General features: G+C 40.8%; 1 protein-coding gene across 3 annotated transcripts in view; it reads right to left on the reverse strand.

The window, feature by feature from the left end:
• The window catches only part of MAPRE2 (microtubule associated protein RP/EB family member 2), a 99,899-nt gene that overhangs the window by 5,639 nt on the left and 80,125 nt on the right, over window positions 1–14,135 (reverse strand). For all 3 annotated transcript variants that reach the window (XM_050308349.1, XM_050308338.1, XM_050308359.1), the window contains 2 exons: window positions 6,244–6,383; window positions 1,587–1,745 (listed from right to left, as the gene is read on the reverse strand). In XM_050308349.1, the coding sequence (XP_050164306.1) occupies window positions 1,587–1,745; window positions 6,244–6,383 (299 nt within the window). The remainder of the gene's footprint in view (window positions 1–1,586; window positions 1,746–6,243; window positions 6,384–14,135) is intronic.

Raw genomic sequence — 14,135 nt, forward strand, 5'->3', positions numbered from 1 at the left:
CCTGCTGAAGTGACATACCTGGCCTCCCAACTACAACCACATTTTTAGATAAAGGCACAGTTTTCTATTTAGTTCATATGCAGGCACAGATGATGACTGCAACAGAGAAAGGCTTGGAGGGAAGAAGCAGATAAAACACTAGGATATGGACTGAAATTTTTGTAGAAAATTTTGTAGAAATTTTGTGATGTGTTCTGCCAGTAAGGAAAACTGCAGGAAGAAAAGCAACAGATGCATTCCTTGTGGAATCACTTTGCTATTTAAGCCAACAGACAGATGTGGCAGGGGTATGGAGAGAAGAGGGACTTTTATGGCTTTGCTTTATAAATAAATCACTGTTCTTGAATCCAGAAGACATTTTCTCTGACCGCTATATATATGTAACACTTTCACCCTGTTATCACGTGCCTGGCAAATTTGTCTTATTGTTTATTCCTGTGAAAATAGTGGTTTCCTCCTCCTTTTCCTCTCTAGCACTCGCCCCGCACCACTGAACAAATCCTCTTTCCCCTGTCACTTCTCATCTGAAGCAGTGGCCCCTGTCAGCAGCAAGCTTGTGGCCCTCTTGCACCTAACTTTCGAACATTAATGCTCTACATTAGTCTTTTTTAGAAAAGCACGTGAGTTAGTAGTTCCTTCTGCAGTACTGATACAAAATTTTAAGTCAGCTGACTATTGCTGCAACAGCTTTCTGGAAACAGATATAAGACAGCCTATGGTGCCACAGCGCTGCCAAGAGATTAAGTTGATGCTTGTACACTCTGGAGCCAAAGCCATCGTCCACTAAAGGATGAAGAGTCAATTGTCAGTACAATCCATACAGGGATTTAGTTAACATGAATGGGAGTAGTTCAGCTAAATCTCCACTGAATCATTATCCCTGAATGTCTCAGAGGAATTTAACCAGCAACCTTTGCTGCTTCTTGCTTTGTTCAGTGTCCACAACACTAAGATGCAATGAGATTCTTGCTTAATCTTGCAGACAATACATTTCTGAAATTTTGTTAATAGAGGATTACTGTGTTTGCACAAGGAAGAATTTTGCCTATAGCAAGAGGATAAAAAATGCTAAAGAGCATTATCTCTGTAGATATGATCATGTACTTGGCAACCTGTACCATACATATTCCAACACTGCCACATGGGCTAGAGAAGTTTTGCAGCTGTAGACACTGAAAGCACCTCTGCCAGAATTTCTGTGATTTTCAACACGTTAAAGAATACAAGTAAAAGAATTTATGCACGCAGGGGGAAGACGAAAAAACAAAACTGAGGCTCAGAACCATATGAAGTCAATTAAAAATTGTGACACAGACCCTCCTCTTTCAGATCAACATCAGAAAGCCCAGAATACAAAACCTACACTGAAAAGCAGGGAAAACCAACCAACCTCCTGCATCCTTTCCCCAAGTTGAAAAGCCTGCTGTTTGCAAATGCAAACTTCCTTTTTGGGGGAGAAGTAATGGAAATCCTAGCTGCTACACTTCTGCTGACCTAAATATAGGACATGACTCAATACTGTATCAATAATTTTTCATGAAGTTAAGCTTTTCTGTTGAAATAAAAAACATTAGGCTTGAACTTACGTGTTCTTCTGAAGCATAAAGGACTTCCATTAGCCGATTGACAAGATCATTATTCTCTCCCCCGTGTTCTTGGCAGAGAAGTTCAATCTCCCTTAATTTGCCAAAGTAGAAATCCCTTTCCTTCTCCACGCCTTCAAGTGCAAGTTTTAACGAATGTACCTGCATATAAACCAAGATGTGATGCATCAGTTTTGAGGTGCACTACAGACAAAACAACTCAGCATAAAATTACTCATGCTAAACAATCTTACATACATATTCAACTGTATAGCTTAAAATGAAGTCCACTTTTTTTTTCTGAAGTGATAGGTTAAACCTTAAACCATAGAGAGAACAGAAACCTGGGCTCCCCCATCACACCTCCTGGATACATCTTAACCTTGATCCTTAAAGTCAATTTTCTCAGTGCCCTTTTACACTGAAGCCCGAAGCAGCAGTTCAGTAATCAGGGCTACTTCAGCCTTGTCTCCTAACAAGGCTGCCAGAAATGCCACATAATGGTGATTAATAAAACTTTCAGCTCAGTACTTGCATTATTTTGCCTGTATTAATGTGTAGTTGTTGGGAAACCTACAATATCTCCTTGCCTAAAAATACACAGATTTAGCAGAAAAGCTCACAAAGGGAATTGGTCTAGTCAGGAAATTAAAACATCCTCTAGTTACAATTGTGAGTACTGCTGTGTTGGTTGGCCACTTCTCCTGTTCTGCCTCCCCACTTACCATACTGTTACAGACCTGCATTTTGGTACTCTGGTGCCACAACTGACTGCACCATGGACTTTCTGCTCTGACTGATGTGCTGTTTCTATCAACAAATTCTCTCAAATGCCAAGTACCTTTCTCTTCACAGCCTTGTTCATCAGAGTCTTCAAGCTATACTGTCAAGTCTCAATTGCACCACTAGGACTGCTGCAAATAATTTATGGGCAATGCAGCTGTTAATGATTAGGCTTCATATAAAACATGACAGATGTTGCAATATATTTTTTTACATATATATACATACACAAAAATATATTTTAAAAAGAACAATTTTGTGGGAGCATAACCTACAAACTTTTGCCTAGCAGGGTATACCCAATCAGGAAAATGTGTAAGTGGCTCACAAATTTGGAGGACAGCAATGTAAGAATCAACAGATACAATCACAGACGAAGCTGTCTATAGTAAACACACTGACCTCAATCACAGCCAATTACAGCCAAATTAGCACTTTAAAGGCTGCAGTTATACAAATGATTTTCTAAATAAAACAAGCTAAATAAATTAAGTCATATCAGACCACATTTCAGTGAACTGATGCAATTTAATACAAAGTTCTTTGCTGCCAGTTCCACTGCAAGCTAATTTATTTCCTTCACTAGTAAAAATACCAGCAGAGTTCAAACAATGCTGTTTGACAGCCTACTAAATCCTATCAGTTTGTTTTTCCATAACTGCTGAGCTAGTGATGCCTTTTTCTGACCTTTGTTTGCACTCTCAAAGGCATCAAGCAGCAGAACTGACCTGTTATCAGAGCAGGATCTCAGAGCATCTCATTTATGTACTAATCCATTTCTGACCAGCTGCCTGAGTGTCACATCCAAGTCTCGCCTTGGCAGTTTGAGTCCATGATGGACATAATGACCAGGCACCTTAAAATTAAGTATTTTTTCACAAAAGTAGGAATAGCAAAATGGAACAAGAGTTTACAATAGTCTGGTCTGTAGATGAAGACCTCACACTTTGGATGTGCCTTCTGGATCTGCCACAGCATATTGCTTGAGAGCAATGCCTGCACCCAGACAGAACAAGAACATAACTGCTTCCAGATCTCTTGCTTCTCTGCTTGTTAGAGCTTAGGAAAACAATGAACTTCAGCTGAAAAATTGGCAGCTAATAGCTCAGACCATCTCCCTTTTCTGACCTATTTACTATGAAGACATTCTCCTGTTTTTATTCTATCGCATTCGCTCTGTTTAAAGAAACAAACCCATTAAACTATGCATACATACACAGTGTTAATTAACTACAGTATAAACGTTGTTATATATATATGTATAACCAAACCAGATATGTTTTTCTTCAGTTACATATCAACTACCTGTCTGTGACACATGAATTCATATTTCTTCAGATATTTAGCACATCATATCCTACTTTTTCCTTCCGTGAACATGCCAAAAGGCTGATACTGTATGAGGAACAGCACACATCAACTCCCACGCTCTGTTTCTGGACCAAAAGTACCCCTCTGCAACCCAGTTAATGGGTGCAAAGGCAGCAGTTCTCGCTAAATGGTCTTTTCTCTGATGGCACTTATTAACACGAATACTCACACGGCTGCAGAACCAGGCTGGAGATGAGGCACAACTGTAGGCACACAGCCAAGATGGTGCTGTTTTCAGAAACTTTGTGTGTATCCACATACAGTTAATGGTTCCTGGGACCATTCGCCATACGTAAAGGTCCCTTCTCTGTATGTGATGGCTGCTGGTTTGTGTTGTCTCCTCAGGGGCAGAGAGACACTCATTGGAAGAGTGATAGTTGGCACAGACCAGAGACACAGCAGGGCCACTTCAGTATTTTAATGCTATGGGTAATCAAGTTCCAGTGCAAAGTGGCATTCCTTGGAAGTATTTAATTTACTAGCACAGATCAAATATAATTTTAAGAGAAAATTTAAGATTGTTGGGAGCCATTAAACTAGCAAACATTAGGAATAGCTTACAATTATTGCAAATAGCTCATTAAGCTACGCTATGGTAAAACTCAGCGTACAGAAATCCCCACTAATTAAAATTTTCTGCTACAAATCGCATGGAAGTTCAGATGCTTCAATCTCCCTTAGCTGCTACCCATGAAAGGTCTGAAAAAAGACTGCTACAGCCACACAGGAAAATGATATCCAAGATACAATTTGACACTTTGTACTCCTAATAAAGACAGAAACTGGGTAAAGGTGGCTGCTGCCCTCATCTCCACAACTGTCGGTGAGTGGTAAAAACCAGGCAATTTGGCTCCTCCATTATGTTCAGATGCGGGGTCAGGAAAACCTGGCTCAGAGCTGCTTTGCAGCATAAGTTTTTTGGCTCATGTTATATGCCGAGGGTGCACAAGTATCCATTAGTGGGAAATGAGATACCCAATGTTGTCAGCATTAAAAAAAAAAGCCTTCCAGACTACTCCAGTAGATGATGTCTCCTAAAAACTAGCTATTAGAGCATCAACTTTTCAAATCCTCAGAATTTCTTCTCCCCTTTGGTGATGGTGGAAATTATCACTTTTCCTTCAGGGTTATTTGTATATAAGGCTTAAGGTTTTCACACGTGGAACATGCTGCGAATATGTTAGCTAGTGGATGTGATAGTGACTGCCTATTTCAGTAAAGATCAAATATTTTTATGGTGCTGAGATCCCAACCAACTCTTCCTCCTGAAGCAAACACATTCTGACTTCTGAGTACAGATGTCACGGTTTAAGTTGCATTAAGCTGACGTTTGAACTCCACTCGACATTGATTAAAAAAAGGATTCCATGAAAAATATAAACATCCATTCCTTGTGCAACATTTAAAAACTTTCCTGTTACAGCAACAATCTAGAGCCCATTGGGAAGGCTGGTGGGCACTGCTGTGCTCCCTGCTGCTCAGAATGATACCCAGAATCTGCAGTATGCTGTGTTTGGGATGTGGCTATCCATCCACCATCTTTAAATGCGTAACAGTAACCAAGAACTTGCAAACAGTGCCCCAACAAACTGAAATCTTTGCTGTTTCAGGTCAGTGGAAGTCTGAAACTGAAATGCCCTTAATTGTGGGAAATTATACTTGATCCAGAATAACAACTACTTCCTGAATGCAGCTGCAAGCACCTCAAACTCTAGAGTTTTTTTCCTTTCTGTTTTCCCTCAACCAGGACAAATACAGGGATCAGGTCCCATTTATACTAGTGGCATTTACACCATTCTGACAGCGCAGTCTTGAGCCAGATGCAGTTATTTATTCATGTTCAGTGCAGACACTCTTGCATGTCCAGGAATGAGAGAGAGGTGTAAAGCTCCAGAGCATAAACAAAAATGAAGCCCTTAACATTGCTAACAATAAAGAAATTCTGAAGCTTTATTAACTAGACTGCAGAACATTATTTATAATACAACTAAGTATTCTCACAAAGGGAAGTCACACGTTTTAATGAAAATGGCATATTACCTTCTTAATGCCTTCCTTCCAGAATGCAGAGTGCAATGAACTAATCTTGATTCATCTGCAAATCTCTTAACATTCTGGTATTACAAACAGGTTTGTCTTCTCCACAATGACACATCAAATGATGTATTTTATTTGTAATACACAAGAGCAAAGACACTATTGGTATTTTTCCTATCCAAGTGAAATAAAAGATATATTTCAACACATAATAAAATTATCGTACTTCAGCAAGACTTACCTGTCACTCCTAAGATATTCTTTTAAAAATACTGGCAAACACCAGTCATCTCTCCCAGATCTTATTTTTAACAATAAATCTTTTTTTTTTTTTGTCTTTCCAGCTAAGCTATTTCCACTTTTGTCCCTTCATAATTCTGGAGAGCATCATTCAACAGAAGACAGTATTAGATTTCATGCCTGTCTGTGACAATGAATGCATCTAATTTTGTGCCCGGAGCAAACCTACCTGTTCGCTGAGCTGTATGACTTGAGTTTCCAAATCTTTATCTGATTTGGATGCTGAGCTGCTCGGTGCAGCTTTTTTTGCTGAAGATGGGCGAGAAGGTGTTGATCCTGGTTTAGAAGCTGGACTGGATTTAGCAGCACCTGAAACCACAATAAATCAATCAATCAATCAATCAATATTGATCTCTATGATAAATGCATTCCTATTAACCTGGTACTTCAACAAAAGAATTCATTTTACACCCAGCCATTCTCTCTCTCACTTCAAGGTGACAGTGGAGGAAGTTCTGGTGTTGCTATACCTTAGGAAAGGAAAAACCACATTTCCTAGCAGTCTAAGTTTGCTACTGAGAGTGAACTAATTCTAAAACCAAAATAAACAAACATCAAACCAAGAACACAGAGCTCCCTCAGCTCTGAGCAGCTTTCAGCTTCAAAAAAATATGCCATTAAGAGACCATTCTCCCAGCTCATTACTTAGTGTTCACAGTCATCCCTCAATTTCCGTGGAGAAAGACAGACCTGAAACAAACTCAGATAAACTGCCTCTGGGCTTTCTTCATTCTCAAATGTAAATCATGCCTGAGACAAGGGCACTGAGATTCAGACAGAGCACACAGAATTAAACCCACTGGTGAACTCACAGTTGGCCACAGTGACCAAAAGATGAGTTTTGATCTGCTTAGGTTTTTCCTATTTCTTTTTAATTACTTGCACTGCAAATCTGCGAGAATATGGATCAACATGTTTACCAGCAAAAACGGCAATTAGCAAGTGCATACAGATACTCTTTTTCCCAATGACTGTGGCACACAAATGCCCAAACAGAGGAACAGTTGAGTGCAAGGGTTTGCAGTGCTTTCACAGAAACCTCACAGTCAGCTCATCCCACCTTTGTCTGCCTCTCCATCTTTCATCTCCTCGACACTGGCTGTTTGATTTAGTTGCTCAGCCCAGGATGTGAGTGCCTGGCCCACAGCCGTCCCCCTTGCCTCAGCTCCCATAAGCACTGTACTCTGACTCAGCCTCTTCCATATTCCCTACAACCAGGAATAAATTTGAAATGCAGTGGACAGACATCTTGTACAAAAATTGGTTTGGTTAAGAGGACAGAACACAAACCCAGTCTCCCTCAGACCTCTTTGATTTATTAAGCAGACGTGAATCAGAAGTCCTGCTCAGCAGCACCTGTGTTTATCACTGTTTCCTACAAATAGCAAAGTACAGCTGTCCAGATGTGCTGACAGGCTCCATCTCATCCTCCACCATCAAATCATGTTGACTCTGAAGCCTGGGCCACACAGTAGACAGCCCTAATCCAGCAAACACCCAGCTGAGCTCTGAGTTTTTTGCAGTTGACCAATTTCAGAGGAATTTGCCCTGGCTTTCTCAGCAGCCACCTTCTACCACACACCTCCTAGCCAGCAGCTCCTCCCATGCAATTACTTGATTTATGGTACACTACAAATTGTTCTAAGCTGTCATTTCCACAATGTATCACCAGTGTCAGACAATGCTTTAATAAAGAAATTAATTGTAAACCAAATGTAGCACAAAAAGGCATTACTAGGAAGAAATTGCCAGGAGAGTGGGAGAGACATCCTGTGGGGCTGTCCATATGACAAGACCGTGGAGCTCACAGTCTCACTGACCTAAAACTGTGACAGTTCACTGGAGGAGCTGAAAAGTGATGGGAAAGGAGAGCAGCAATGGGTTATTTAATCAAGCCTGCTTAAGCTTTCCTGATTTAGTCACAGGCTTCCCTCTGTAACAGGCATCTCCTCCCACCCCGAAGGATAACTCTGTATTAACTGGGTCACATAATGCCAACAGAACACAAACAACTGATAATTCAGTTAACATGTGTAAACATTTCTGTGCAAGATGGCCATCCTCCTGTTCTATGCTCTTTTACATATAAGGCACACAAGAAAAAAAAAAGTGTGTTGGTGATTTTTTTGGTGGTTTTTGTTTGTTTGCTCTTCTTGGATTTTGTTTTGTTTCTTTTAGAAATTGGTGACTCCAATAGCTTCCACATCTAATTGTATACACAAACTCTTCTCTAGCAGATTTCAGATATAGTACACAGACTCAATAAACTTGGGAAAATTCAGTGTTGTACATATGTCCGAAATTAAACTTTTTTCACATCATACTTAGACCAGCAAGGAATAAATTATCTGTGGAAAAACATTAAAAAAGCCAAGATCTTTCGGTGCTATTTCTTTCTTTATGAAATTGCCTAAACTTGAGTACCCTGCCTTCAATGTTTTCTAGGTTCAGCCCATATTTTGACTAACTAAAAGTCAGCTGTTTCAGAGCAGGATTGCTAAGATGTTCTCAGAGCCAGAAAAATAATTTTCATTTGGATTAGCAGATAAACAGAAGAAAACTAGTGCCAAAATATGAATGAAAAACACACATGTGAAATAAAATCACTTTGACTCTAGCATTCTAGTTGGGTCTCAAGTTATTTCATGAGTACTTGTATCACACACAACTGCAACATTTACCTGCACAACACTTAAAAATAAAATTTATGTATACTAAACCAAAGAATTGATTATTTATTTCTTACTGTATTCTACACCTATAAGACACAGTTCAGGATATCAACTGAAAAGTAAATGCTTTAAAACATACTATTGCCCTTCAGATGTGAAACCCTGGCTGGTAAATGCAGCTCCCCCTCTACCAACTGCCCTTGTTCTACCTGCACAGAAGCATTAGATAAGCTGCTCAGCTCTTGTAGGGCAGCATCCCTTGGCCTGTCAGCTCTTCACCATTTCTCCTGGGGAGTCATGGTGCAAGACCTAACTAAGCAACTCGTGTTGTGCAGGACTGGCATATTGCTCCCTTTCATGCTCAATGGCCCTGTCAAGTGAGATAGCTCTTTGTAGACCATATAGTACTGATCACAGAAAGCCCAATCATCAAGTGCACACCTCTTTTTAACCATCAGAGGCAGCTGAGGACAGAGCAGGCACAAACTTTTAATCCCCAGGTGTTCTCTCTAATTTGCAGCTGAGGGGCCCTCCCAGAGCGTGCAGAGCAAACCCACATTCCCCCTGCCTGCGGACAGGGACAGCGAGGGCTGGATAGCACCGATACACTGTATTGTACTCTGCCCTCCTTTGAAAACAACAAAGCCCTTTGAATTTCTGCAGCAAAGTGTTACTGAGCTTTATCAGGTCCAGACAAATCAAAAGAAATCCACTTTTGCTCCACTGCTCAGGATCTTAAATGAACACGATATTCCAATTTAGTCACACAGATAAAAACCAGCTAAGTAGATACTTGATGGTATCGGCGACAGCTGGATAGAACTTAATTGCAACAAGGAATGCTTAGGGATTTCTAATTTAAAATTTCCTGGAGGAAAAAAAAAAAGCTTTACTGCACATTTATTCTGAAACATCAGTTTTAGAATCAGCTAAGAGGCAAACTTCTCCCATTCTAGTTGAAGCCTAATTTCATATAAGAATTAAAGGATGTTAGCTGGTAGAGTAGTGCAAAGTACTTGCCACAGCCAGATACCTAAACAAGAGATGAAAGATTTTGGTAGATCTTTCTTAATGACTTGCTGTTGAGCAATGGTTTGGCAGTCAATTAGTGCAATCGTGGAACAGCTCCTAATGCATTGCTCAGAGGGACTACATAATTCAAGCAGTTTAAATTCTTTCCAACATCATATCTTCTATGACAATATTTATATATAACCCACATAAATATTCTGAGAAAGTACAAAATTTTATACAGATATTTTATTTAAAAAATATCCAGTAACCAGCTGTTTTCACTGACCAGTGAAAGAACTGCATTGTAATCAGCATCATAAATGTTTCCCATTACCAATTCCTTTTCAAGCTTACTGTTGATATTCAAGAAGAAATGCCAAGCCCTGCCCTGGAGAGGAACCGCCCTTTGACCCAGAACATCCTGGCAGCTAACAGATTGGAAAGCAATGTGGCAGAAAAGGATTTGGGCATCCTGGTGGGCACTAAATGGAGCATGAACCAGCAAGGCACCCTTGCAGCAGGGAAGGCCAACAGCCTCCTGGGCTGCATTGGGAAGAGCATTGCCAGCAGGCTAATTCTCCCTCTTCACTCAGCGCTGCTGAGGCACATCAAGAGTGCTGGGTTCAGTTGAGGTCTCCCCACTACAGGACAGATATGGATGAACCAGAGACAGTCCAATAAAGGCCCACAAAGATGACTAAGGGACTGGAGCACCTCACATATGTGGAAAGTCAGAGAGCTGGGACTGTTCAGCCTGGAAAAGAGAAGCTTCGGGGGGGATCCTATCTACACCTGGAGAGAGTGTAAAGAAGATGCAAACGCTTCAGTGTTCCTTTCAGTGGTCCCCAAAGGATGGGAGGCAATGGGATCAAAATGAAATACAAGAAATTCCATTTAAACTAAGAAAAAACTTCTTCAATCTGAGGGCTATCAAATGATGGAACAAGCTATCCAGAGAGGCCAAGGGGTTTCCAACCCTGGAGATACTCAAAATACATCTTGATTTGGTCCTGGGCAACCAGCTCTAGGTGACCCTGCTTTCAGCAGAGGGATTTGACTGGACGATCTGAGAGGTGTCTTCCCACCTTCACCGTTCTGTGAGAACTTCTGTGACAGCACACTCTGATTTTAGGTCAACACAAGGCTCAAACTAGAACTTTTTTTCTAAACAGTATCGCAGTTGCTTCAATTAGCACCTGGATAGCTTATTTGTATCTGCCCATATAACACTAGCAGAGATGAGAAAAGTAAATTCACAGCTGAAAAACAAATTATTCTGTTCTTGTACGCAAATAAGTTAAAACGAAGCAGCTCTGAAATGCATTATGGATTCCTACCTGCGGTACTCCAGAAACAATCATTAGCATGTATCCCCTGCAGTTTCAGCTTCACTATTCTTTCTGCTAAAGACCTACGTTTTACGAACAGATGTAAACTTCTGCAATTTAAAACAGTGGATGTTGGCACTGTGCAGGTTTTGGGTACAACAAAGTTAGGCTGCACATTCCAGGTCTCTTTGAATCACAAGTGCAGTCTCGCAGTCGAGAAACTTACTTGAACGTTTAGGGAGAAATCTTCCTTGAAGCAATGTAATTAATATGCCATTAAATATTTATGTAAAATTTTCAAGAAAGCATGTGCATGAATATAGTATGGACGTGCATGAGGACAGTGTGGAAAGCAGTGGAAGCCCTGAGCAAGCACAAGACTTGGCTGAGACCACACGAGTACTGCTTCAGTGGAATTTAGGAGTCACTCGCAGTCTATTTTAGTCAAATTAAAGGATTTCATAAAGTGAATATTTCTGACTCATGCCACAGGAGAAAAACCAAACCCAACAAGAGGCCACAGAGCTAGTAATTTCTTCACAAGCTAAAGAAAAACTCTCCGCCCCTTCCAAACCAAATGAGTGACAACAGTAGATGAGTTAATATTCATACATGTTTATTGTTGCAGCTACACGAGGATGCAGGAAACTGTTCAATTTAGGGATGCTTACTGCCATAAGTGACGACAAATGATGCTTAATGGGAATTACATGACCTCAGACAAAATCTGACTTGATTTTCAGAATCCCAACACACTGTGGTACAGCTGCCCAATTATTTTGTGGTACTACCTTCCCTTGGGTGGTAGGACCCTTCTGTCCCATCAGCTCTCCTAATCTCTGCTGCTGCTGGCTACAGTACAGCCTCTGTCTACATTGATCCTCACTGCCAGACAGCTGGCAAAGCTAAGTGTGTAAGAGTACTTGAAACTTTTACAATTTCAACAGAACTACCCAAGCAGGAACTTAGAAGGGAGTCTACGTGTTGGATGAAAATGTTTTGTTGATGGCATGACTCCCTCGGTTTGTCTTTAATATAAAGATTTGATAAATGGGAACCAACCAAAGCCTTTCCCCCATCATAAATGAAGACTTTACTCTTCATTGGTTTAAAATAACCAACATTTTAAAGGCAACTACTAATTGTTCTCAACTGGAACCCCTATTTTCTCTAGAAACATCTCCAAGCATGCAAGCATTCATCTTGCAAGCAGTGGATGAAACCATTCCACGTAGCCTAAACAGAGTAATAACAATTTAAAATTTGAAATGCTCTTAAAAACCTTTATTTTCTGAAGTCCCACTGTCTGCTTAGCTACAAGGAAAAAGCAGTCTCAAAATGAAAATCTGAAGCAAAATCTGCAATGAAATGCATATTGAAAAATGAAAGATCATGCAAAAATCTGAGCAACATAAACACTCAAACCATACCCATAGTACACTGAAAATTAAGAGCCTGTTCAGCACTGCTTTTCCAAACACAATCATCTTTCTAGAAAAAAGGCCCTGGCTCCTGCACTGCAAGCAGCATTGCCTTGTAGTCTAAATTCTCAAGCTCATGGGTTTAAAAATTAAATTCTCCTCATGCTGGCAGGGGAGGTGTGTCTGTATTACAGCTGAGACACTTTCCTCTACCTCCCAAACTGGCACTGTCACTGCACATGCTGTTCCCATCAGTTAGTACAATTCCTTGGCCTTGTATGAACTAGGCATGAGAAGGTTTTCAGTCTGCTGCCCTGCAGCTCAGCCTGTTGTCCTGGAGCACCCCACCACTGTGAGCAGAGGTTGCCATCACCAACACCAACTGCCTGACACCTGGGCAAATGGCAGCAAGTCTTGGTGGAAAGTAAAAGGTAAAAAAAAAAATAAAAAAATAAAAAGGCATTAGAAGGAGTTGTCTAGCTTCCCAGGAGTCCTAATGTATCACTAGCTGCTAAAATAGAGACTGGTTTTATTGAGTATTTTTATCCCTCAAAATTAATTTCCAGCCTATCTGCCACAGCAGGATATACTATTTCCCTAAAGAAAATCATTATTTTTCTTGTGCAATTGGCTCTTCGATGGTACATTATATATAAAGCATTCATGCACAAACAGTTCATTCTGCCCTGGTTATTTTCCCTGTCATAGTGTGAGTATTTTTAGCCCTCATGTGATCCTCCAGTATTTTCCAGCTCTGCTTTAGTCATCCTGCTCTCACTGAATATTTCAAACTAAAAAAAAGCTTTTACATCTAAGAACCTCTCACATTTTTACCTTACATGTAAATAATTGATTTTATTAAGCTGTCTTTTACACGTGTATTTTTGACACCCCATACCCCCACACAAAATAGCGCTCCATGGAGATCTGCTCTGACATACAGGAATACTTACATAAGACACTAAGCTAAAATCCTGATAACCTGATCAGTATTTTCAATTTTGATCAGATGAGGCTTTTTCTGTTATTTCCCGCAGGGAGCATTAGAACTGGCACAAACAACAGTGCCCTAATATTTTAATCCTGTACCGTAATTTTGACTGTACATCTGTAGGCTGTTTACCACTGCATTAGGGAAGAGCTGAGGCTGCCAGAGATCGAAAGTCGGCTCAGGGCTGGCAGATGGCATTATATCTCAAAGCAGCTGTGGTGCTGCTGGCAGAGAGCTTACAGCAGTGGTCTGTGCTGCTGGCTCTGCTCCTCGAAGGAGGAAAATACCCTAATTCACCCAGCAGGGAGCTGTGTTTACCTGGTGAATCCTCGCTGCTCCTGCTCGTTCTAGAAGCAGATTTCTACACATTACCAAACCCACCCACCCACCCACGGTACCACCATCAGCTCGGCCACAAATCGGCTCTGCCTGATGGAAGGGACGAGGCAAGGCGAGGGTGGCACAGCAGATTAGTTGTAGGGACCTATTTATGCTTCCATTTCCGAGCTGCATTATCCTTGACCTGCACTGACTCCCCAGTAGGATCACCTTTGGAAGGGGAAGGCTGCTGGCCTGCTCCCTGATTAACACAACCCCCAGTGCATTTTCAGATCTCTCGAGTTTTGCCTTGCTTC

The sequence above is a fragment of the Myiozetetes cayanensis genome, unplaced genomic scaffold, assembly GCF_022539395.1.
Source record: "Myiozetetes cayanensis isolate MyiCay16 unplaced genomic scaffold, myiCay2020 scf1, whole genome shotgun sequence".
In the NCBI taxonomy this organism is placed as follows: Eukaryota; Metazoa; Chordata; class Aves; order Passeriformes; family Tyrannidae; genus Myiozetetes; species Myiozetetes cayanensis.